Source organism: Pituophis catenifer, unplaced genomic scaffold (assembly GCF_029215685.1).
Source record: "Pituophis catenifer annectens isolate HBS135680 unplaced genomic scaffold, rPitCat1.0.hap2 SCAF_18, whole genome shotgun sequence".
NCBI classification, from domain to species: Eukaryota; Metazoa; Chordata; class Lepidosauria; order Squamata; family Colubridae; genus Pituophis; species Pituophis catenifer.
Window position 1 is genome coordinate 9,001,413 of NW_027256898.1, and position 21,713 is coordinate 9,023,125.

At 48.3% G+C, this 21,713-nt stretch overlaps 1 protein-coding gene across 1 annotated transcript in view; it reads left to right on the forward strand.

Annotated features, from left to right (window-relative positions):
• Positions 1-21,713, forward strand: part of PAX7 (paired box 7) — a 146,093-nt gene that overhangs the window by 92,103 nt on the left and 32,277 nt on the right. The window contains 2 exon segments of the mRNA XM_070955996.1: positions 870-1,035; positions 2,357-2,553. Coding sequence (XP_070812097.1) covers positions 870-1,035; positions 2,357-2,553 — 363 coding nt within the window.

Here is a 21,713-nt window from a genome sequence, read left to right on the forward strand (position 1 = left end):
AATTCCCACGCGGACTTCAACTCCCAGAATTCCCACGCGGACTTCACCTCTCTGAATTCCCACGCGGACTTCACCTCCCAGAATTCCCACGCGGACTTCAACTCCCAGAATTCCCACACAGACTTCAACTCCCAGAATTCCCATGTGGATTTCAACTCCCAGAATTCCCATGCGGACTTCAACTCTCAGAATTCCCATGCGGACTTCACCTCCCAGAATTCCCACGTGGACTTCAACTCCCAGAATTCCCACACAGACTTCACCTCCCAGAATTCCCATGTGGATTTCAACTCCCAGAATTCCCATGCGGACTTCAACTCCCAGAATTCCCACGCGGACTTCAACTCTCAGAATTCCCACGCGGACTTCACCTCTCTGAATTCCCACGCGGACTTCACCTCCCAGAATTCCCACGCGGACTTCACCTCCCAGAATTCCCACGCGGACTTCAACTCCCAGAATTCCCATGCGGATATCAACTCCCAGAATTCCCATGTGGATTTCAACTCCCAGAATTCTGGGGTTGAAATCCAAATGGGAATTCTGGGAGTTGAAGTCCACATGTCTTAAAGTTGCCAAGCTTGAGAAATATTGCCTAAGAAGGTAGCAGAGGTACCATTCAGCCGGTTCGGACCAGTTCTCCGTTACTGCTTTCCATGTTTCTACCAACAGCTCACTTGTTCCTTATCTGGTGCCCTTGCTGGACTTCAATTCCCATGATTCTCTGCCTCCCTGAGGATTCTGGGAGTTGTAGTCCCGTGCTAGAAGATGCCTTTCTTTCTTTCCTTCTTTCCTCTATTGGTGATGTATCAGATGCCGTCAAGGTATACGTAGCCCATAACAGGCTCCGCCTCTTTCTCCCTCCCCAGGTGTGGTTCAGCAACCGAAGAGCCCGTTGGCGCAAGCAGGCCGGGGCCAACCAACTGGCCGCTTTCAATCACCTTCTGCCCGGTGGCTTCCCCCCAACCGGCATGCCAACGTTGCCACCCTACCAGCTGCCCGATTCGACGTATCCGACCACCACTCTCTCCCAAGGTGAGCTCCTCTGAGTCTTCCCCGACCGGAAACACGAACGGTTGAGATGGGACAAACATGGGTCTGAAATGTGACAGAGTTTCCCGTTATTCAACCTCTTTCCCCACCTGTTATGCAGCTGAGGGCTAGGCTGCCTCTTATCTAATCATCCCTTAATCATCTTCGCCCCTTCTTCCAACATCTTTCTCACATGCCATTGCACAGGGGTGGGCTTCAAAAATTTTAGCAAGGGGTTCTCCGCCCGGTTGCTGGGTGGGCGTGGCCAGGGTGGGCGTGGCCTAGTTGGCCTCTTGCACCATGGCAGCCCTTCAATGTGGGTTGGATTGGGTTGAGCAGTGCAAAGCCACTCAACCATCTTGTGTGAAGCTGAAACTCCCATGCTGGCTGGGGCATTCTGGGAGCGGAAGTCCGCATGCGTCTGAAAGCAGAACCAGGTCGAGGAATATCGGCTGCCTCTTCCCTCATGCGGAGGCTGGTGTTTCACCTCCTCAAACTTTGTGCAAAGTTCAGGATGAGGTCCTTAATGACACTTGGGGGTCCAAGGAAGTGAGGGACGGCCTCTGATCTGTTGGTCGTTTGTGCCTTCAGACAATTGTATGGGGTTTACACAAAAATGCATTGCAATTCCTTTCTGGATTGCTTAGTGTTGTTGACTTCACAAGCTAAGGTGCCATCCTGGTGGTCTCCTATCCCTTTCCTGGTGGTCTCCTTTCCAGTTCTCCTTACTCCATTTAAGTCAGCTCTCAAAGGAAATGCACGTTCCCTTCTGAATCATTAGTGTCATAGACTTCTCGCGCTAGCCTTCTGTCCTGATGGTCACCTATCCCTTTCCTGGTGGTCTCCTATCCCTTTCCTGGTGGCCTCCTTTCAAGCTAGCCTGAGAAATCTCCTATCCCTTTCCTGGTGGTCTCCTATCCCTTTCCTGGTGGTCTCCTTTCCAGTTCTCCTTACCTCTTTCCAGTCAACTCCTCAAGAAAATACATGTTCCCTTCTGAATTGTTACTGTCATTGACTTCTCGCGCTAGCCTTCTGTCCTGGTGGTCCCCTATCCCTTTCCTGGTGGTCTTCCTCCAGTTCTCCTTACTTCATTTCAGTCAGCTCTCAAAGGAAATGCACCTTCCCTTCTGAATCGTCAGTGTCGTTGACTTCTCAAGCTGGCCTCCCGTCCTGTTGGTCTCCTTATCCCTTTCCTCGTGGTCTCCCATCCAATCCTGGTGGTCTCCCATCCAGTCCTCCTCCAGCGTCTTCTCAGTCAGCTCTCCAAAGGAAACGGTTTGACTGCAGGCACCTCTTTCTCACGGCTCCTTCTTTCCCCCCGCAGACGGAGGCAGCACCGTGCACCGGCCCCAGCCTCTCCCACCGTCCACCATGCACCAGGGGGGCCTGTCGGCAGCCACCCCCGACTCCAGCTCTGCCTACGGGGCCAGGCACAGTTTCTCCAGCTACTCGGACAGCTTCATGAACCCCACCGCTCCAACCAACCACATGAATCCCGTTAGTAACGGCCTGTCTCCACAAGTAAGTCATTCTTACGTTTGCCAAAAAAAAAAAAAAAACGGGGGCAGCAGAGTCCCATGGAAGAGTGATGGTCCCTCGGGTGGGATGCTGTGGGAATCAGAGGTCCGCAACTGGGGTAGCTTACTGCTTCTCAGATATATCACATTCTTGCCCGCCAACGAAAGATTGACAAGGCATCACGCTCTACAAAGAGCTTAGAAAATCGCTATTTGTTCATCTACATCATCTGTGGTTTGCTCCTTGTATCAGCACCCCCCGGCACCCCTCAACAGGGGCTCAGTTTTTCCCCTCAGATTTTGCTAAAATAAAATTTGCCCTGACGTTGGGCCGAAATTGCTTATCTTCAAAAATCCTCCACATCAGGAGTGAAATCTACTTACCTTCCCTACCGGTTTGGATGTGCGCGTGCCATCTTCACATCCGATTTTAGACCCTCTGTGCATGCGCAAATCCTTCTGCGCATGCACAGAGGATCAAAAACAGGTTACTTCCTAGTTAAAACCAGGAAGTGACGAAGTCCGGGTGAGTGGGCGGAGCCTCGCGCTGCCGCCACTACCAGTTTGCTGAACCACATGCGGCCGCCGCTCCGAACCGGAGCAAACCGGTAGCATTTCACCCCTGCTCCCTGTATCCCTACACTGCTATTTTAATTTTCCGTGACTTGCAAGCTTTTAGTTGGGATTTGAAAAATGCTGTTATTTGAATTTTGTCCGGAAAATGGGGTCCACAACTGGAGGAGAAGCTGTGGATTCCTGCCTCTTTTGGGGGATGCCCCCTACCCCATTTTCACCCACTTTGACGGAGCCATCAAAGGTAGAATTTTTTTTTTTAAATCCATCCACTGCTTTGTCCCCATGTCAACAAACCTCAGCCGCTCACTCTGAAGATCCAAACGGTTTACCTCACACATCATTTAAGTTTATTGCTTGGTGTTTTGAGCGCGGCATGAGAAAAATTCAGATCTGGAGACGGGGCTAAATCCCCCTTTTTCTCCTGCACACGGTTTTTAAGACACTTAGTTTATCGACGGAGCAGTAAAGTTTGGTCCCCGATCAGCAGCGGAGAAAAAGATTTCTGAGAGAGAGAGAGAGAAATAAAAAAATTCACTGCACCGAATGTGTCTCTTCTTTTGATGTGTTCCTCTGACATTATTCTGATTTTACTGCATGGTCTTGTAACGGATTTAAAGATATTCTCACTTTGGTCGTTCTAAGGGAAAGGGGTCGTAACTTGTTTATTTTGCTGATTTGCAAACTGGAAAAGCACACCTTCTTAGTTTATTGCTTTTTGAAGCTTCGTTTCCATCCAAAGGGATAGTGCAGATCTACAGAAAGAGGAATAAAGGAAATTCCATCGTACATAAAAATAATTGGGGGGGGGCTCCAAAATTTAGGCACTGCTTTGGATACGAGAGGGAGGGGACTGTGAAACCGTGAATGTATGGGTACAAACTGTTTATCCATATTTTGTTTGTTTTATAACTTTTCTCTCCTGCAAGGCTTAATTTGGAAAAGTCAAAGATCTTCCTTAATGTGCAAAATCAGAATTTCCTAATGATGAGAGCTCTAGCGAGGGGAAGACATTCGGTACATGCTCAGAGGCCGGTTGAGGAAAGTCAGAAAGACAGAAGTGAGGGTTGAGCAATCAAATAGAACCCCAAATAGGAAATGATAAATTTAGTTGACTGATTTCGGACACCTGGAAGCTGGTTTGCAAGGCAGAGGAGATCCTTTTTCAACCCAATTAGCCAGTAAGAAAAATAATATTTTAATCTACCGTGTTTCTCCGAAAATAAGACCCTGTCTTATATTTTTATGAACCCTGAAATAAACATTTGACCTTATTGCCATGTGCTCAAAAGCCCGATTGGGCTTTTCTTAAGACAGGGGCTGTTTTATTTTGGGGGAAACAGGGTAGTTCTGCCAATTTTCCACTTAGGAGGGGAAAAAAAAAACCAGAATAATTCCAAAAACACAGGGAGAGCATAAGGAGCTTCGGATTCAACCTGCAAAATTGGGAGAAAGGGAAAACAATTTTGCATTCCTTTTACAATTTTGCATTACGCCCTCGGCGAAAGTAGGTTCGTTTAGAAAATTCCTAAAAAGCGTGGGGGGGGGGAAATAGATTACATCTGCAATGTTCTCTTCGCAAGAGGAGAAACTAAATTAAAACTTGTATTCGCGCTCACACCAAACTACTTTCAGCAATGATCACCTTTAAACGTGGTTGGGGTTTTAGAAAGGCCTGACAGGAAATTAGGAGATTAATCTTTTCGGAGAGAGAAAAAAAAAAAAGATTCTGTCTAATCATTTATCCAAAATAAAAGATGGCGTGTAAAGTCCATCCACCGGGGACGAAGGCGGTTTTTTTTTTAATCCACAGTAAAATGGCCCCCAAGCTGGTTGTTTTCTTTCAGCCTTGCTTGATGGCCAGCTTCAAGGTTTCACAGAACTCTTTCGGCGAGACGGTGAGAAATTGGAAAAAGTTTCTTTTGGCATCCGCCTGCTGCAATTAGCGTCTCTCTCGGGCTGTGATGGGGCAGTTGTTCCGTCACAGACCTCCTGGGTGTCTTTTGACCCCTTCCTAAATTGGACGGCTGAACCATCTCCCCGAAAACCTGCCAGCCAACAGCAGGTCTCTCTGTGTCAACTTCATTTTCTCTCTTTCTTTTGAGCCCTGCACCCAAAGGTTGCCAGTGTGAGTTTTGCGTTTCTCTCTCTCTCACTCACTCTCTCTCTCTCTCTCTCTCTCTCTCTCTCTCTCTCTCTCTCTCTCTCTCTCTCTCTCTTTTGCAAAAGTCTTGTACCTACATGGCGCTAAGCTGGCAGAGCCACAAATGGTGATCTTCCCCAGTCCCGGCCTTTCTTTTTTTCTTTTTTTCTTTTTTTTTGCAAATTGGCGAGCGCGCCGGGGTCTCTAATGCCTCTTCCTCCTTGTGTCGCCATAATGCCGCGATGTTCCCAATCTGCTTTGAGGGATGGAAAGATTAAGAATAATAAAAAAAAATGGCAATAAAATATGTGTGAACGCGGGGGTAATTGTGGACAAATGCGGCATTCAAATTCATTTTTCCACTCCTTTCACATACCATTTCAATCTTATTTTCTGCTTATTAATGAGATCTTGTTGGCTGAAATGGGCAGAGCTGCCCGTTTTCTGGAGTAATTGCACATAATTTTCTTTTCCAGCAGTGATTTGCATCTTCGCTGCCACCCCCTTCATTCTTCACTGTTTAACCCCCCCTCCTCCTTTCCAAATCTCCCTCTCTTTTTTTTTTCTCTCTCTCTCTCCTTATTTCACCCCTCCCTGCCTGACTGGCAAGACTTAATTTTAAATGCTTATTATACACTTAGACACTTGGACCGAACCAAGCAACGGGTGGCAGAATGAAACCATCCGTGTCAACCTCCCTCTCTCCTCCTTTTCTTTTTCTTTTTTCTTTTTGGCTCCCTCGTTACCAGCCTTATCGCAGTTGTAATTAACGCTCTTAAAAACTGGGCAAAATCAGTTTTCTAGTTGCGGGAGAAACAGCCCCCGACGTTTGCTCGAAACTTTTTTCCTTCCCTGGAAGAAATTCAAAACGAAGAACAGCGCCAATCCTCAAAGGTTGATTTTTTTTTTCCAGTTGTTCGGTCGTTTGGAAAAGGGAACGGTGTGGACGGGTGTCAACAATGGGGCACACAATTTTGTGCACGCGGCTTTGTCTATCCTGAGTCTTTCATTGTGCTCTCACATAGCGGTGCGCTTTTTCAGTCGTCTGGGAAAAACATCTCGAATCGGTCGTGAAAAATGCTTAGCGAATTACGGTGATTTAGGTTCGCGTCAAACCTTATTCCACAGCCTAAGAATTATTATAGAGATAGATGACAGACAGACAGACAGACAGACAGACATGGTAGGTAGGTAGGTAGGTAGGTAGGTAAGTAGATAGATAGATAGATAGATAGATAGATAGATAGATAGATAGATAGATAGATAGATAGATAGATAGATAGATGATAGATAGATAGATGATAGATAGATAGATAAATAGATAGTTGATACCGTGTTTCCCCAAAAATAAGACCCTGTCTTATATTTTTATGAACCCTGAAATAAGTGCTTGGCCTTATTGCCATGTGCTCAAAAGCCTGATTGGGCTTATTATCAGGGGACATCTTATTTTGGGGGAAAGAGGATAGATAGATAGATAGATAGATAGATAGATAGATAGATAGATAGATAGATAGGCAGGCGGTAGATTATTAGATAGATAGATAGATAGATAGATAGATAGATAGATAGATAGATAGATAGATGATACTGTGTTTCCCCAAAAATAAGACCCTGTCTTATATTTTTATGAACCCTGAAATAAGTGCTTGGCCTTATTGCCATGTGCTCAAAAGCCTGATTGGGCTTATTATCAGAGGATGTCTTATTTTGGGGGAAACAGGATAGATAGATAGATAGATAGATAGATAGATAGATAGATAGATAGATACTGTAGATAGGCAGGCAGGCAGGCAAGCAGACGCTGGTAGGTAGGTAGGTAGGTAGGTAGGTAGATAGACAGATAGATAGATGATAGATAGATAGATAGATATAGAGAGAGATGATAGATAGATAGATAGATAGATAGATAGATAGATAGATATAGAGAGAGATGATAGATAGATAGATAGATAGATAGATAGATAGATAGATAGATAGTTAGATGACAGACAGATATCTGTACCGCCATTAGCACCAATTTGGTTCTGAACAAAGCTACTTTTGCAAATAATACATTAGATTTTTTTTTCGGCTTCATCTCCCCCCCCATCCCCTCTTTCACGCTTCTCCTGCGCCGATCATTAGACAAAAAGCTTTTGCAGAATGGCCATTACTCTGAGCTACTATGCTCAGTTAGATTTCGAAGAAAAGTTTTTTAGCCATTAGCTGGGAAGGAAGAAATAAGGGTCTCTGTAGACCAGGAAAACCTGTGAAGACGGGGGTGGGTGGGGGTGGGGACATTTTAAGAGTTGTGTCCTTCTAGTCTAGAGTCAGAAGGTGTTTCCTACAACACAAGAGACGCATCCAAACTGCTTAGAGTGAACTTCTCTGTAGCCTTGTGCTTTTCGATCAACTTTTTTTCAACCCTATCCTGTGCGATGAGGGCTCTTTTAATTGCACATTTTGTAAAAAAAAACAAAAACAAACAAACACCTCTAGTCCTCTTCCTTGTTTGGAAACTGGACTTCCATAAAGGAAGCTAGCCATTCGTGTGAGGGTTTTTTTTTTTCCCCAGCTCCCTCTCTACCCCCAGTCCCCCTCCCGGAGTCTCGCTGGCATGCCTCAAAGTTTGGTAAATTATTAAACTCGAGGATCCCACAAAGCTGCTATTTCTTCACTCTCCCCCCCCACCCGCCCACCCACCCCCACCTCTTCCATCTGTTCCTGTCAATTCGATGTGTCAGCTACAGGCTTTGGGAGGGGAGAGGAGAGGAGAGGAGAAGAAAAGATGGACTTTCTCGTGTGAAAAGAGAAAGGCATTTATTTTTCCCAGAATATTAAGGTGAGCTCTCCATGAGGACTTTTGGCCCTTTAATGCAGGCCCAGAAATCTCCTTGTCTCTGTTGGGGACAGGTTGGAAGTCAGGAAAATAGATTGCAAAGATAGAGAAGGCTGGTTTTGTGTGTAAAGCACATCCATGGAGGTTGGATGGAGAGAAGAAGATTTTGATGAAGGTAGAGTGGAGAGAAGCTTTTGATGAAGGTAGGGTGTAAAGAAGAAGCTTTTGATGAAGGTAGGGTGGATAGAAGAAGCTTTTGATGAAGGTAGGGTGGACAGAAGAAGCTTTTGATGAAGGGTAGAGAGACAAAGCTTTTGATGAAGGTAGGATGGAAAGAAGAAGCTTTTGATGAAGGTAGGATGGAGAGAAGAACCTTTTGATGAAGGTAGAGTGGAGAGAAGAAGCTTTTGATGAAAGTAGGATGGAAAGAAGAAGCTTTTGATGAAGGTAGAGTGGAGAGAAGGAGCTTTTGATGAAGGTAGAGTGGAGAGAAGAAGTTTTTGATGAAGATAGGATGGACAGAAGAAGTGTTTGATGAAGATAGGGTGGAAAGAAGCTTTTGATGACGGTAGGGTGGAGAGAAGAAGCTTGAGATGAAGGTAGAGTGGACAGAAGAAGCTTTTAATGAAGGTAGAGTGGAAAGAAGGAGCTTTTGATGAAGGGTAGAGAGAAGAAACTTTTGATAAAGGTAGGGTGGAGAGAAGAAACTTGATGAAGGGTGAGTGGAGAGAAGAAGCTTTTGATGAAGGTAGGGGGAGAGAAGAAGAAGCTTTTGATGAAGGTAGACTGGACAGAAGAAGATTTTTTCCTAAAATGGACAATGGCTGATCCTGAATTCTAGTTAGAAAGGAAAAAGTTCCCTTCTCCTGCCAGTGTGCTGGTTTGAAGGAGCCCAAGCCCATCTCCTTAGGTGCCCCATTATTCTCTTTTTTGAAAAATAGCAAAAGGGAATCAGGCTTGTAGCGAAACGTTCATCCTCTCTACCATCCATCTTCATTTCCAGAAACAGTCCTGCTTTTCTGGAAATGAGGAATGGCAGCTCAGTGGTTGGTTGAGGAGTGGACTCCGGTGAACCCAGCAGGTGGACATCTCACCGTCAGAGTTAGCTGGACATTCAGGGCTCAGGAATGGCTTCAAATGCCAGCCTTTTTTTCAGCAAGTGCCCTCAAATTTTCCAAGTCTGTGCAAAAACTTCCCCTTCCATCCAGTCTCCCTTCATGGGCAGCCATGTTGTCTGGGTGCGTTGTGTGCTGTTTTGTTTTGTTTTTTTAATTTTTTTGTAAGCCTTTCAACATACCAACATACCTGGTACCTTCACCATTTCCCTTTTTGCCCAGAGATGCCTTCTAAGCCCTTTCGAATGCCCCTTCTTCTCTTAAACGGGAGGAAAAAAAAACAAAACAGAAATTTGCCGTCGTTCCCTCCTGCCCTTTCAGAGGTGGTATTCAGCCGGTTCGGATCAATTCAGACGAACCGGTAGGGACGACTGCAGGTGAGCGTGACCACTCGCCCGGACGTAATGCTGTCCTATTTAACCACATTTTCGAGGCCTGGCGCATGCACGGAAGGTGCACATGCAGCGAGTATGCGGAGGGCCGGGTGCTTGCGTGGAAGGCGCGCACGAGTGAGCGAAGCAAGCGCGTGCAGGCGGAGCGAACCGGTGGAAACAATATGTGAAATCCACTCCTTGTGCCCTTTCCAGTTGCTCTCTTTGTCTTTTTCCACGCCCAGGTGTCTTAACGGTGTCCACGGCTCTTGGCCACGGAGAATTGCAATGCAGAATGATATTCCTCTGGTTTGGTGGAGTTTTTTTTAATTTTATCCTTCTTTCCGCGATTAATAAGGGAACCAGGGAGACGAGTTGAGGCAAGCGAAAGAGAGGAGAGAAAACGAGAGATTAGCAATTAGCAACACAGCCAAGCCCCTGGCGACCTCTGGACTTCAGGGACGTTTCTCCTTATGACCAGCTGCGAAGCGTCGTCTGGGTGGTGGGATCCCATCTCTGAGAAGGTCCTCAAGTCAGGGCAGGGAAGGAAGTCCAGCTGATGTCCCAGCCTGGGTGCAAAATTGTGAGTGACCCTCACGGTCTGTGGGTGATGCCAAGAATGATTGTCAGAGGTCCCTGTGAATTGTCCATCACCCTCTTGGTGTAGGAGAGGGTGGGACCAAAGAGTGGGTTCTTCTTACCTTTACTACCGGTTCACAACGGGATGGCACGCTTCACGCGTGTGCGCTCCTTGCTTTTGCACATGCACAGATCACTGATGACAACATCCGGGGCAGTGGACAGGGCCTCCTGCCGGTTTTATTACCGGTTCTTGCGAACCAGTCCAATCCGGGGACAACCCACCATTGGGTGGGACCCCCTCTTGCCCAATTCTCCAGCCAGTGCAGAATTTTATGGAAGTCCAGCCCCCTTCCCTGCTTCAGAGCGCACAATCCTCAGAATGTAGAGCGAAGGAACCATGGAGAGTTTCACTGAGAAACTGACTTGTCCACTGTACAGTTGGAGACGAAAATGTTGCTGGGAAGAGGTGCTCTTTTGGGGGAACGGCCTCAAAAGAGCAGAGGGTTTCTTTCTCCTTCCACCCCCCCAAGGTGGAGGGTGCCAGGCTCTTCCCCTCGAAGGAGAACGGGGCCGTTTCCAGCCAGACGAGACAAGGAAGGCATCCCCGCACACGGGTCGCCAGGCTGAAAGGAGGGAAACTGATCAAAGGTGTGGACAGCTGGAGCTTTCCCGATAAGGCCGGTATTAAGGCTTATCGGGTGCAGGGATGAGGCCTATCCGGTTGCAGTCAATAAGGGCTTGAAAACGGATCACGGCTCCCCCGGGAATCCCAGCAGAGAGCGGGGAGGTGGGGAGGTGGGGCTACGATTTAATCACAGCTCTGCAGCCAGAGGGGACCGAAACGGGCTTCTCCCCCAACCATCCTCCCCGTCCGGGCTTCTGCTCTGCAGCCCCACCCGGGTTACAAATAGGGGCAGTCCTGGGGACAAAGAAATAATGTCTTCAGCGGCGCAGAGGAGAGGGCCGGGGATAGAGGAGGGAGGATGGGTGTCCCCCAGGCCCCTTTTTGACAGCAAACACAGCGGTCAAATGCTGGGGTCTGTTCGTCTCTGGCCAGGGGAATCCAGAGTCGCCTTAAGCGTGGGCACATCCACGCGTGCGCCCGGCCTTCCTCGCGTGCGCTTTGCATGCTCACGCACCTACCACGTATGCGCCCGGCTTCAAAAACTTGCCTAAATAGGACGGCATAGAGGCAGGGTGGCGGGCCCACCCGTGATTTCCATGACCGGTTCGGGCGAACCGGTGTGAACCGACTGAAAAAATCAGGTGGGCGCCATTTTTTCTACGGGGCATCAAGGCTCCCTCGTTCCCTACAAGCACAGGACCGTGACCCAGAGAGGAGAATTGCTCCCCCCCTTCTTCTGTTTCTTTGGTTTGCCCAAGCCCCCCAGACTCAGGTGGACCAGCTTGGCTTCTCCATGCGAATTCAACCCCCCCCCCCCTCCGCTCTGGTTTTATTGCACTGAGGCCATTCTGCTTCTGTCCTCGTCCACCCCACTCCACAGAGGGGATGGGAACCCCACGGGTGGGCGGGGGGCACCTCCTTAGTGCAAAATAGGGCTATATTTGGTGGGCTGATAAAGACCCTGCTGCATCCAGAGATTGGTCCGTCCCTAAAGAGGTCAGAGTTAGGGGTTGCGGTGTAGCCCTGCCTCGGTCAGTCGGTCTTAGGAGATGGCGGCTGAATTCACTCTACTTCAGACATGTCGTCCCTCCCCAGCCCGGCTGGAGCATTTGCAGGCTTCCCTTCTTCCTGGCAAGGGTCTCTTCACCTTTCTTCTCCTATTCCTTCTTCATCTTATCTCCCCCTCCTCCATCTTCTCCTCTTCCACCTTTCTCCATCTCCTTCTCTGTTCCTTCCTTCTCCTCTTTTACTCAATCTCTATCTTCTCCTCTTCCTCCATCTTCCTTCTTCTCTTTCTTCTCTACCATCTTCTCCTCTTCCTTCTCCATCTTATCTCCCCCTCCTCCGTCTTCTCCTCTTCCACCTTTCTCCATCTCCTTCTCTGTTCCTTCCTTCTCCTCTTCTCCTCAATCTCTATCTTCTCCTCTTCCTCCATCTTCCTCCTTCTCTTTCTTCTCTACTATCTTCTCATCTTCCTTCTCCATCTTATCTCCCCCTCCTCCATCCTCTCCTCTTCCACCTTTCTCCATCTCCTTCTCTCTTCCTTCCTTCTCCTCTTCTATCACAATCTCTATCTTCTCCTCTTCCTCCTTCTCTTTCTTCCCTTTCACCAACTTCTCCTCTTCCTCCACCTCCACCTTCTCTCAATCCTCTTCCTCTCTTCTCCTTCTCTTTCTTCTCCATCTTCACTTGCTCCTCTGTTTGGAGATGCCAGCCCATGCCACCCAGCCCACCTCCCGGGTGCCACCTTCGCCCCCCCTCCCCTCTGTGCCAGATCCTCCCTTGCCCTCCCCCACGTCCAGTGGTGAAATTCAAATTGTTTTACTACCCGTTCTGTGGGTTTGGCTTGGTTGGCATGGCAGGGGAAGGATACTGCAAAATCCCCATTCCCTCCCCACTCCTGGGGGAAGGATATTGCAAAATCTCCATTCCCACCCCACTCTGGGGCCAGCCAGAGGTGGCATTTGCCAGTTCTCTGAACTACTCAAAATTTCCGCTACTGGTTCTCCCGAACCTGTCAGAACCTGCTGGATTTCACCCCTGCCCACGTCCCTTCCCTGCGCCCCATCTAGGCCCCCTTTTCCTCCTCTTCCCATTTGTTCTCCCCTCCTTTGATGTCGAGGAGAGCCGCCTGCCCATCGCTGCCGCCACCGCCTCTCCCGTTGCTGCCACGGAGGGATCAGAAGTTTGCTGTGTCTTCCGCGGCCTCCTTCTTTGATCCGTGTCCTGAGGCCCCCTTGACGGCGGGGGGAAAAAAATAAAGAAATAATATTAAAAAAAAAACGACACAAAACGAGTCACTCAGAGTGATTCCTGACAAGTGTCTCCTTGAGATAAGGAAGCCGTGGGTGTCTTGGGTCTCTCTCCCCCCCCCCACTTTCATTTTTAATACCTCTCTTCCTTTTCCCTAAGAAGCGGCTACGTTAAACTGCCGAGGAGAGCAACCGAGCCTTTTTTTCCTCTCTTTCTCTCCCTCTCTCTTTCTTTCTCTCTCTCTTTCTCTTTTTGTCTTTCATTCCCTCTCTCTTTCTCTTTTTCTTTCTCTCTTTCTCTCTCTCTTTCTTTCTCTCTCTTTCTATCTCTCTTTTTCTCTCTGTCTTGCTATCTCTTTCTTTCTTTCTCTCTTTCTCTCTCTCTTTCTTTCTCTCTTTCATTCTCTCTCTTTCTCTTTTTCTTTCTCTCTTTCTCTCTCTTTCTCTTTCCCTTTCTTTCTCTCTCTGTCTCTCTTTTTCTCTCTGTCTTGCTATCTCTTTCTTTCTTTCTTTCTCTCTCTCTCTTTCTCTCTCTCTTTCTCTCTTTCATTCTCTCTTTCTCTTTTTCTTTCTCTCTTTCTCTCTCTTTCTCTTTCACTCTCCCTTTCTTTCTCTCTCTGTCTCTCTTTTTCTCTATCTTGCTATCTCTCTCTCTCTTTCTCTCTCTTTCTCTCTCTCTCTTTCACTCTCCCTTTCTTTCTCTCTCTTTCTGTCTTTTTTTCTCTCTTGCTATCTCTTCCTTTCTCTCTTCCTTTCTCTTTCTCTTTCTCTCTCTTTCACTCTCCCTTTCTCTCTCTCTTTCTGTCTCTTTTTTTTCCCTTTCTCTCTTTCTCTCTTTCTCTCTTCCTCTCTTTTTCTCTTTCTCTCTCCCTTTCTCTCTCTCTCATTCTCTTTCTCTTTCTTTCTCTCTTTTTCTCTTTCTCTCTCTCTCTCCTTTTCTGTTTCTCTCTCTCTCTCTCCCTTTCTCTCATTCTCTCATTCTCTTTCTCCTTTTCTCTTTCTCTCTTTCTCTCTCCTTTTCTCTTTCTTTCTGTCTCTTTTTCTCTCACTCTTTCTCTCTCTTTCACTCTCTCTTCCTTTCTCTCTCTTTCTCTCTTTCTGTCTCTCTCTTTCTCTTTCTCCAATCTCCCACCTCTGTGTGTGTGTGTATGTATGTGCGCGCGTCTCTGTGCGTGCAAAGAATTGGACGCTGCCGAGTTTGCCTGGAGTCTCCCCGCTCACCTGCCTCCTGTTTCTCCCCCGTTCCGACTTGTCTTCCCTTTTTCTTTTAATATTCCCCACCGCCTCATTTCCTTTCTCCGTCTAATGCGGTGTGTCGGATGTTGCCACTTAAACCCAGCAACGGTTTAATTATGCGCCAGAAAGAAAAAGGCTGGTGAATGTGCAGGTGGCCGGGCGGGCGCTGAGTTATTATCTTTCACCTTGTCCACAGGGAAACACCTGCATTCTGGGTTTAGTCGGGGGACGGGGGGAAGCGGAGAAAAAACTGGGAGGGGTTGCCGTGGAAAACCCCGATGCTAATAGCCCTTTCCCACGGGCGGGCAAACCCTGCACAGATGCTCCAAGAAGACAGGCACGAGCCAACCAGGTTTTGCATGCAGGGAGCTGGAGGACTTTTAACCAGGGTTAGCTGGATGGATGGAGGGGAACAGGTTGTGAGAAGCGAGCCTGTTGGGTTCACGGATGGGGCAGGGGCTTACATCAGTAAGGCCTGCGGTAATAGCAACAGCGCTAGCCCTTAGACTCATATACCGCTTCACAGTTGCTTTTACAGCCCTCTCTAAGCGGTCAGCCTCTTGCTCCCCAAACAATGGAAGGCTGAGTCAACCTTGAGCCGGTCAGGATCGAACTGTTGACACTGGGCGGAATTCGCGTGCAATCCCGCGTTCTAACCACTGCGCCACCACGACTCGCCACCTGCACTGTTGCCGTCCAGTAGATGGACATAGTATTGCAGATGAGGTGGGGTTCGCTTTTCTTGCGTGGGGCGGTGGGCGGGGGGGTCAGAGAGAGATCTTCCTTTTGACTGGCGTAGATCGTATGCCAAGTGGAGGCACTAAAATGGGCAGCTTGAGTCTTCCCCGCCATTTTAGAATAGCATAGAATAGAATAGAGTAGGGGAGGGTAGGGTAGGTAGGGGAGGGTTGGGTAGAGTAGAGTAGAGTAGAGTAGAATAGAATAGAATAGAATAGAATAGAATAGAATAGAATAGAATAGAATAGAATAGAATAAGAGTTGGAGGGACCTTGGAGATCTTCTAGTCCAACCCCCTGCTTAGGCAGGAAACCCTATCCAACCTCTTCTTAAAAACTTCCAGTGTTGGAGCATTAATCAACCAACAGAACAGAAGTTGCCTTCAAAAGTTGTGGATGCTTCATCACTGGAAGCTTTCAAGAAGAGACTGGACTGCCGTCTGTCAAAAACAGTGTGTGGGGGGTTGGACTAGATGACCTACAAGGGCCCTTCCAACTCTTTCAATCTGTAATCTGTAAACATTCGCAACTTCTGGGGGCAAGTCGTTCCACTGATGAATTGTCCTCACTGTCAGGAAATTTCTCCTTAGTTTTAGGTTGCTTCTCTCCTTGCTTAGTTTCTCTCCGGTTGGCCAAAACCTGGTTGCAAAATAACTCCTGGCACTTAACAATAAAAATTACTCTGGGGGGAGAAGGACCGATGTTTGAGGGTGAAGCTTGAGCTCGGAGCTCAGAGGGAGGGGGTCTGGCTAAGGGACCCCCTCCAAGGTTACCTTGACTCTCTGCTCCCATCAACGCCAGACCAAGATGGTCGATGATAAAAGACGGACGGAGATGAGCAAAGCAAGGTTCTGATCCAAGAGTATCCACAATGACCTGGGTTATCAAGCCAGGAATGCCGAGGTGGCGCAGTGGTTAGAGTGCAGGACTGCAGCTACTTCAGCTGACTGCTAGTTCAGCAGATCAGCGGATCAAATCTCACCGGCTCATGGTTGGCTCAGCCTTCCATCCTTCCGAGGTGGGTAAAATGAGCTCCCAGATTGTTGGGGGCAATATGCTATTTAGTATACTGTCTTTGGTGTAAGCCGCCCAGAGTCCTCGGAGAGTGGGCGGCATAGAAATATGAATAATAAATAATAAATAAATAAATGCACCCAGGCCGAAATTCTGGGTGGATTTTTATTATCCAGAACCCACGAAGCATCCAATTTCTCCAGCTTCTGGTTTAGTTCCTTAGCCAAAGGGTGCCAAACCATCCTCTTTTACATTTCCAGATTGGCACAAATAGTTGGTCCCCGCCACCAACTCTGCTGCTACCCATCCTCCATACGATCCCTGTGGAAACAAGAACTTGCGGCTGGGTAGATGGGCAGCTACGGTGGGTTCAAACCAGTGGTGAAATCCAATTTTATTTACTACCAGTTCTGTGGGCGTGGCTTAGTGGGCATGGCGTGGCTTGGTAGGTGTGGCAGGGGAAGGATACTGCAAAATCCCCATTCCCACCTCACTCCAGGGGAAGGATACTGCAAAATCCCCATTCCCTCCCCACTCCTGGGGAAGGATGCTACAAAATCCCCATTCCCTCCCCACTCCAGGAGAAGGATACTGCAAAATCCCCATTCCCTCCCCACTCCTGGGGGAAGGATACTGCAAAATCCCCATTCCCTTCCCACTCCTGGGGGAAGGATGCTGCAAAACCTCCATTCCCACCCCACTCTGGGGCCAGCCAGAGGTGGCATTTGCCGGTTCTCCGAACTGCTCAAAATTTCCGCTACCGGTTCTCCAGAACTTGCTGGATTTCACCCCTGGTTCAAACTCTGCCGGCGGAAATAACGCGGCTGGCCGGCCCCTTGTCTGCTTTAAAGTTGAATTTTTCCACCAGCTTTTTTTTTCTTTTTCTGTTTCTTTTTTGATGGGGGTGGGTGGGGAGGAGGGGAGGCTGGAAAAGGTGACACAGAGGAAAGGGGGAAGGACGCCATCCCTTTCTTAAACGCCCCTCCCTTCGCAGAACCGCGCTGCATTTCACTGATAAACAGGAAATATTGGCAATCAGGATTTCCACATTTATCTGAGCGCAGCAGAAAATAAAAAGTGTTCAGTCTAAATCCAAGGAGACAAGACCCTAAGCTTCCTTGAGCCGATACAGGCAGCGCCCCCCCCCACAGCCCCAGAGAGAGACTCAGGGGGTGCAAATAGACTTTCCCTCGTTTTAGAGAGGGTGGGGGGGTGGAGAAATAGAAGAGGGAGCCGCGGGGAGGGAGGGAAGGAGGGGAGACCCTTCAGAGGGAGAAGAAGAGAGACAGGATGCTTCGGTCTCTTCTCTTCTTTTGGGGGCCTCGCATTTAATTGCTGGGAAGGAGTGGAAAGGTTTCCTGTGGAAGGTGGAACTCGCGGCCACAAGAAGGCAGCCAGGGTCTCTCCCTCTCTCTCTCTCTCTCTCTCTCTCTCTCTCTCTCTCTCTCTCTCTCTCTTCCCCCCCACCCAGCCCCCCACCCCGTCTTCTTCTCAAGTTTTCTAGGGCTCTTTGCTAAAAAAAACATAAGGACAGTTTTGGGTTTGCAGAGCAGGCTACGACACCAAAAGACTAAACGTCCCTCTTTTTTCTGGGAGGTCTCTGAGCTTGGTTGTTTTCTTGCGGACAACAACTTAGCCTGGCACTGATGAGGTTACCTAGCTGGGTCATGAAACGTCTGGAAGAAAACTGCCAGGCTCAGAAAGTGTCAAGGACCCCACAGTCGTCCTCCTCCACCTCCTCCTCCTCCTCCTCCTCCTCCTCCTCCTCCTCCAGCAAACCCCACTCTCTTCCAGCACTGATGAGGTTACCTAATTGGGTCATGAAACGTCTGAAAGAAAACTACCAGGCTCAGAGAGCACCAAGGACCCCCCTCATTTCAACCCTGAGCTAAACTCTCTTTTATTCATCCCTTCCCTTGAGTTGAATGGGGGATGTGAACGTGGCCCCAGATTCTGTGGCTGGAGGGCGGGGAGGGGGGGAACCCTGCCCTCACCCCTCCCATGCCGCCTTCCACATACTTTAAATACTTTAGACCGCGGCCCGTTATTCTTTTGACCGGCAGGGAGAAATGTAATTTGCTCTCCAACCCTTTAAAGCTTCCTTCTTCCTTGTCCAGCCCTTCCTTTCTCCATCACCTCTTGCCCTTTGCCCTCCTCTCCTCCTCCTCTCCCCCCCCCACTTTCATTCCGGGGAGTGGGGGGAGGCTGTGATGGTCACCACCACGGGCTCCCTCGAGCAACCTTTCCCCTCCCGGTTGCCCGAATGTTTCCGTTTAGTTCCAGATGCCAACCTGACAGGTGGGTGCCCGTGATTGATGCCCGGCGCAGTGCAAGGACGACCCTTCCTTGAAGCTAGGAAGAAAGGCAGGTTCCCTCCTTTACCAGCTTGGTGCCCTCCAGAGGCTGGGCGTTGAATCTGGTTGGCATCCAGAGGCAAATCTTCCGCCCTTCCACCCTTCCTTGCCAAAGGGAGAGATCAAAAAAATTTCTGACTAGGTGGGCTCAGTGGCTAAGAGACTGAGCTTGTCGATCAGAAAGGCTGGCGGTTCGAATCCCTAGCACAGATCTCCTGCGCGAGGAGGGGGTTGAACTAAATGACCTCCCAGATCCCTTCCGACTCACTGTTATGGTAAAACAGAACCAGGAAAAGGGGAGGGATTTTAAGAAAGAGGAGGCTGGACCTCAGCAGGTCGGTGTTTGCCACCGATGCCCGTGGGCACCTAAGGCAGTGATAACTAACCTTTTTGTCATCGCATGCCAGGAGTGGGGGGGGTTGGGGAGGCATGCACGCATGTGCCCACACCCATAATTTCATGCTTCCTGCCCCCACGTATGCACGCGCGACCCCCCCCCCTTCCCCCTCTCCTGGCACGCAATGGCCCGGTAGGCCCGTTTTTCTCTCTCACCTGGCTCCAGAGCCTCCCTAGGAGTCTGGGGAGGGCAAAAACTGCCTTCCCCACTCCCCCAGAGGCCCGTTTGCCAACTTCTGGTGGGCCCAGAAGGCCTGAAAATCAGCTGGCCGGCACACGCATGCGCGCTAGAGCTGAGCTCGCGTGCTCCACTGATATGGCTACGCGTGCCACCTAGGTTTGCCATTTTTTTTAAAAAAAAAATTGATTTATATGCTGCCCTTCTCTGGAGACTCAGGGTTACAATGCGCTAAGCAATAGCCTTCATCCTTTTGTATATTTATACAAAGTCAGCTTATTGCCCCCACAAACTGGGTCCTCAATTTACCTACCTTAGAAAGGATGGAAGGCTGAGTCAACCTTGAGCCTTGGCGAGATTCGAACCTGCAGTAATTGCAGGCAGCTGGTCTTAATAACAGGGTGCTTTAGACCACTGTACTACCAAGGCCCATCATGGATCTAGGGCATACGGTTCCTCTGTTGTAGTGGTGGGTTTCTACCAGTTCACTCCACCCAGACATCATCAAAAACGCTCTGCGCATGCGCAGAAGCCCTGCGCCCTCGTACCCGCGTGCTACCGGTAGCGAACTGGTAGCGCTGGGATTTGAAACCCACTACTGCTGTGTTCCGAAACCCACTCCTCCTTTTTCCCCGCATCCCTCAGGAACCCTACCCAATTTTTGCCGCTGAGAGATCTCTACTACGCCTCTCCTAGGAGACGTGCGGGGAATTGATAGGGAAGAATTCGAAACCTACCTCCGTAATATGACTTGTAAATTCATATTTCTCTCTCCCCCCACCCTCCCACCCCCTCCTCAATTTTGCGGATAACATCTCCCACAGAGCTTAAGGCATGTACGTACACGCATCCAAAAATGGGGTATTGTTATCGGCTAGGATATCTCCTCGAGAAAACTTTAATTTGATAAGGCTGGGTGTTATTTTTTTTTTCTTTTCTTTTCCCCTCTGCTTTTCTCTTTCTTTTTTCTTTCTTTCTTTTTTTTTTTTTTAAAAGGGGTGCCTTGTTTGCAAATTCTTCCTGCCATCTTCATTCATTTCCTTCATCCCACTCCCCTCCGTCTCCTCTGCTTAGTTGCTGTTTTAAATATAAAACAGAAGCCATGGGCAATTCTTCCTTGCTTTTTTCTTTTTTTTCCCTTCTTCTTCTTCTTCTTGTTTTGGTATGTATGTGCTTTTTCTTGTCCCTGTGTTGTGCCCGTGGCTTTATTCACCGATAAGTGGATTAGTTGAGCTAAACAAAAAAGGTGTTTCACAGCTAAAAAGCTCCGAAGAACATTTATTTTTATTTATTTAATTTTTTTTTTTTGTTTTCCAATGAAGAAAGCGAAGGGTTGTTGTTGTTTTTTTTCTCTTTTTAATTTTTATTCTCTTCCCTGCCTGGCAAGTCGCAGTCTGGATCAGTTTGTGGAATATGCCAAGAGCAGATTCCCCCCCCTTTTCCCTCTCCCCCCAAAAAAATCCCTTAAAGGTCTCTCTCTTGCTTGTACTGACAGCTGCCTTGGGGCTGTTCGGGGATTTATTTGGTTATTTTTTTTTCCCGTTATTATTATATATATATATATATTTTTGTCATATTTATAAGCTTTGAAAAGGATATTTCTCCTTAATGTGGGTCACTTCCTAACCATGTTGGACTCTTAACTTCCATCGGCCCAAGCAGAGGGCAAGGATGATGATAGCCCTTGTAACAGATTAACCGAGTTGGAAGGGACCTTGGAGGTCATCTAGTCCAGCCCCACCCCACGCCCAAGCAGGAGACCCTACATCATTTCTGGCAGATGGCAGTCCAGTCTCTTCTTGAAAGTCTCCAGGGATGAAGCTCCCACAACTTCCGAAGGCAACTTCTGTTCCATGGGTTGATTGCTCTGTCAGAAAATTCCTCCTTATTTCCAGGTTGAATCTCTCCTTGATCAGTTTCCATCCATTGTTCCTTGTCTGGCCTTCGGGTGCTTTGGCTTGACCCCCTTCCTCTCTGTGGCGGCCCCTCAAATATTGGAAGATACTCTCATGTCTCCCCTGGTCCTTCTCTTCACTAGACCAGCCATGCCCAGTTCCTGCAACCATTCATCGTATGTTTTAGCCTCCAGTCCCCTCATCATCCTGGTTGCTCTTCTCTGCACTTTTTCTAGAGTCTCAACATCTTTTTTGTAATGTGGGGACCAAAACTGGATGCAGTACTCTAGGTGTGGTCTTACTAAGGCTTTATAGGGTGGTATTAATACCTCTCTTGATCTTGATTGTATCCCTCTGTTAATGCAATTTAGGATTGCATTGGCTTTTTTGGCTGCCGCCACACACTGTTGGCTCATAATTAGCTGATTGTCCACCAAGACTCCAAGATCCCTTTCATAGTTACTGCTATTAAGCCTGGTTTCACCCAGTCTATATGTGTACTTTTGGTTTTTCTTGCCTAAGTGTAGGACTTTACTTTTCTCTACGTTGAATTTCATTTTGTTCTTGTAAGTCCATGAGATCCTCCTGCTTTAATAGAATAAATCAAGCCTTGTTGTTGTTGTTAGTTGCGAAGTCGTGTCCGACCCATCGCGACCCCATGGACAACGTTCCTCCAGGCCTTCCTGTCCTCTACCATCCCCCGGAGTCCATTTAAGCTCACGCCGACTGCTTCGGTGACTTCATCCAGCCACCTCGTTCTCTGTCGTCCCCTTCTTCTTTTGCCCTCCATCGTTCCCAGCATTAGGCTCTTCTCCAGGGAGTCCTTACTTCTCATTAGGTGGCCAAAGGATTTGAGTTTCCTCTTCAGGATC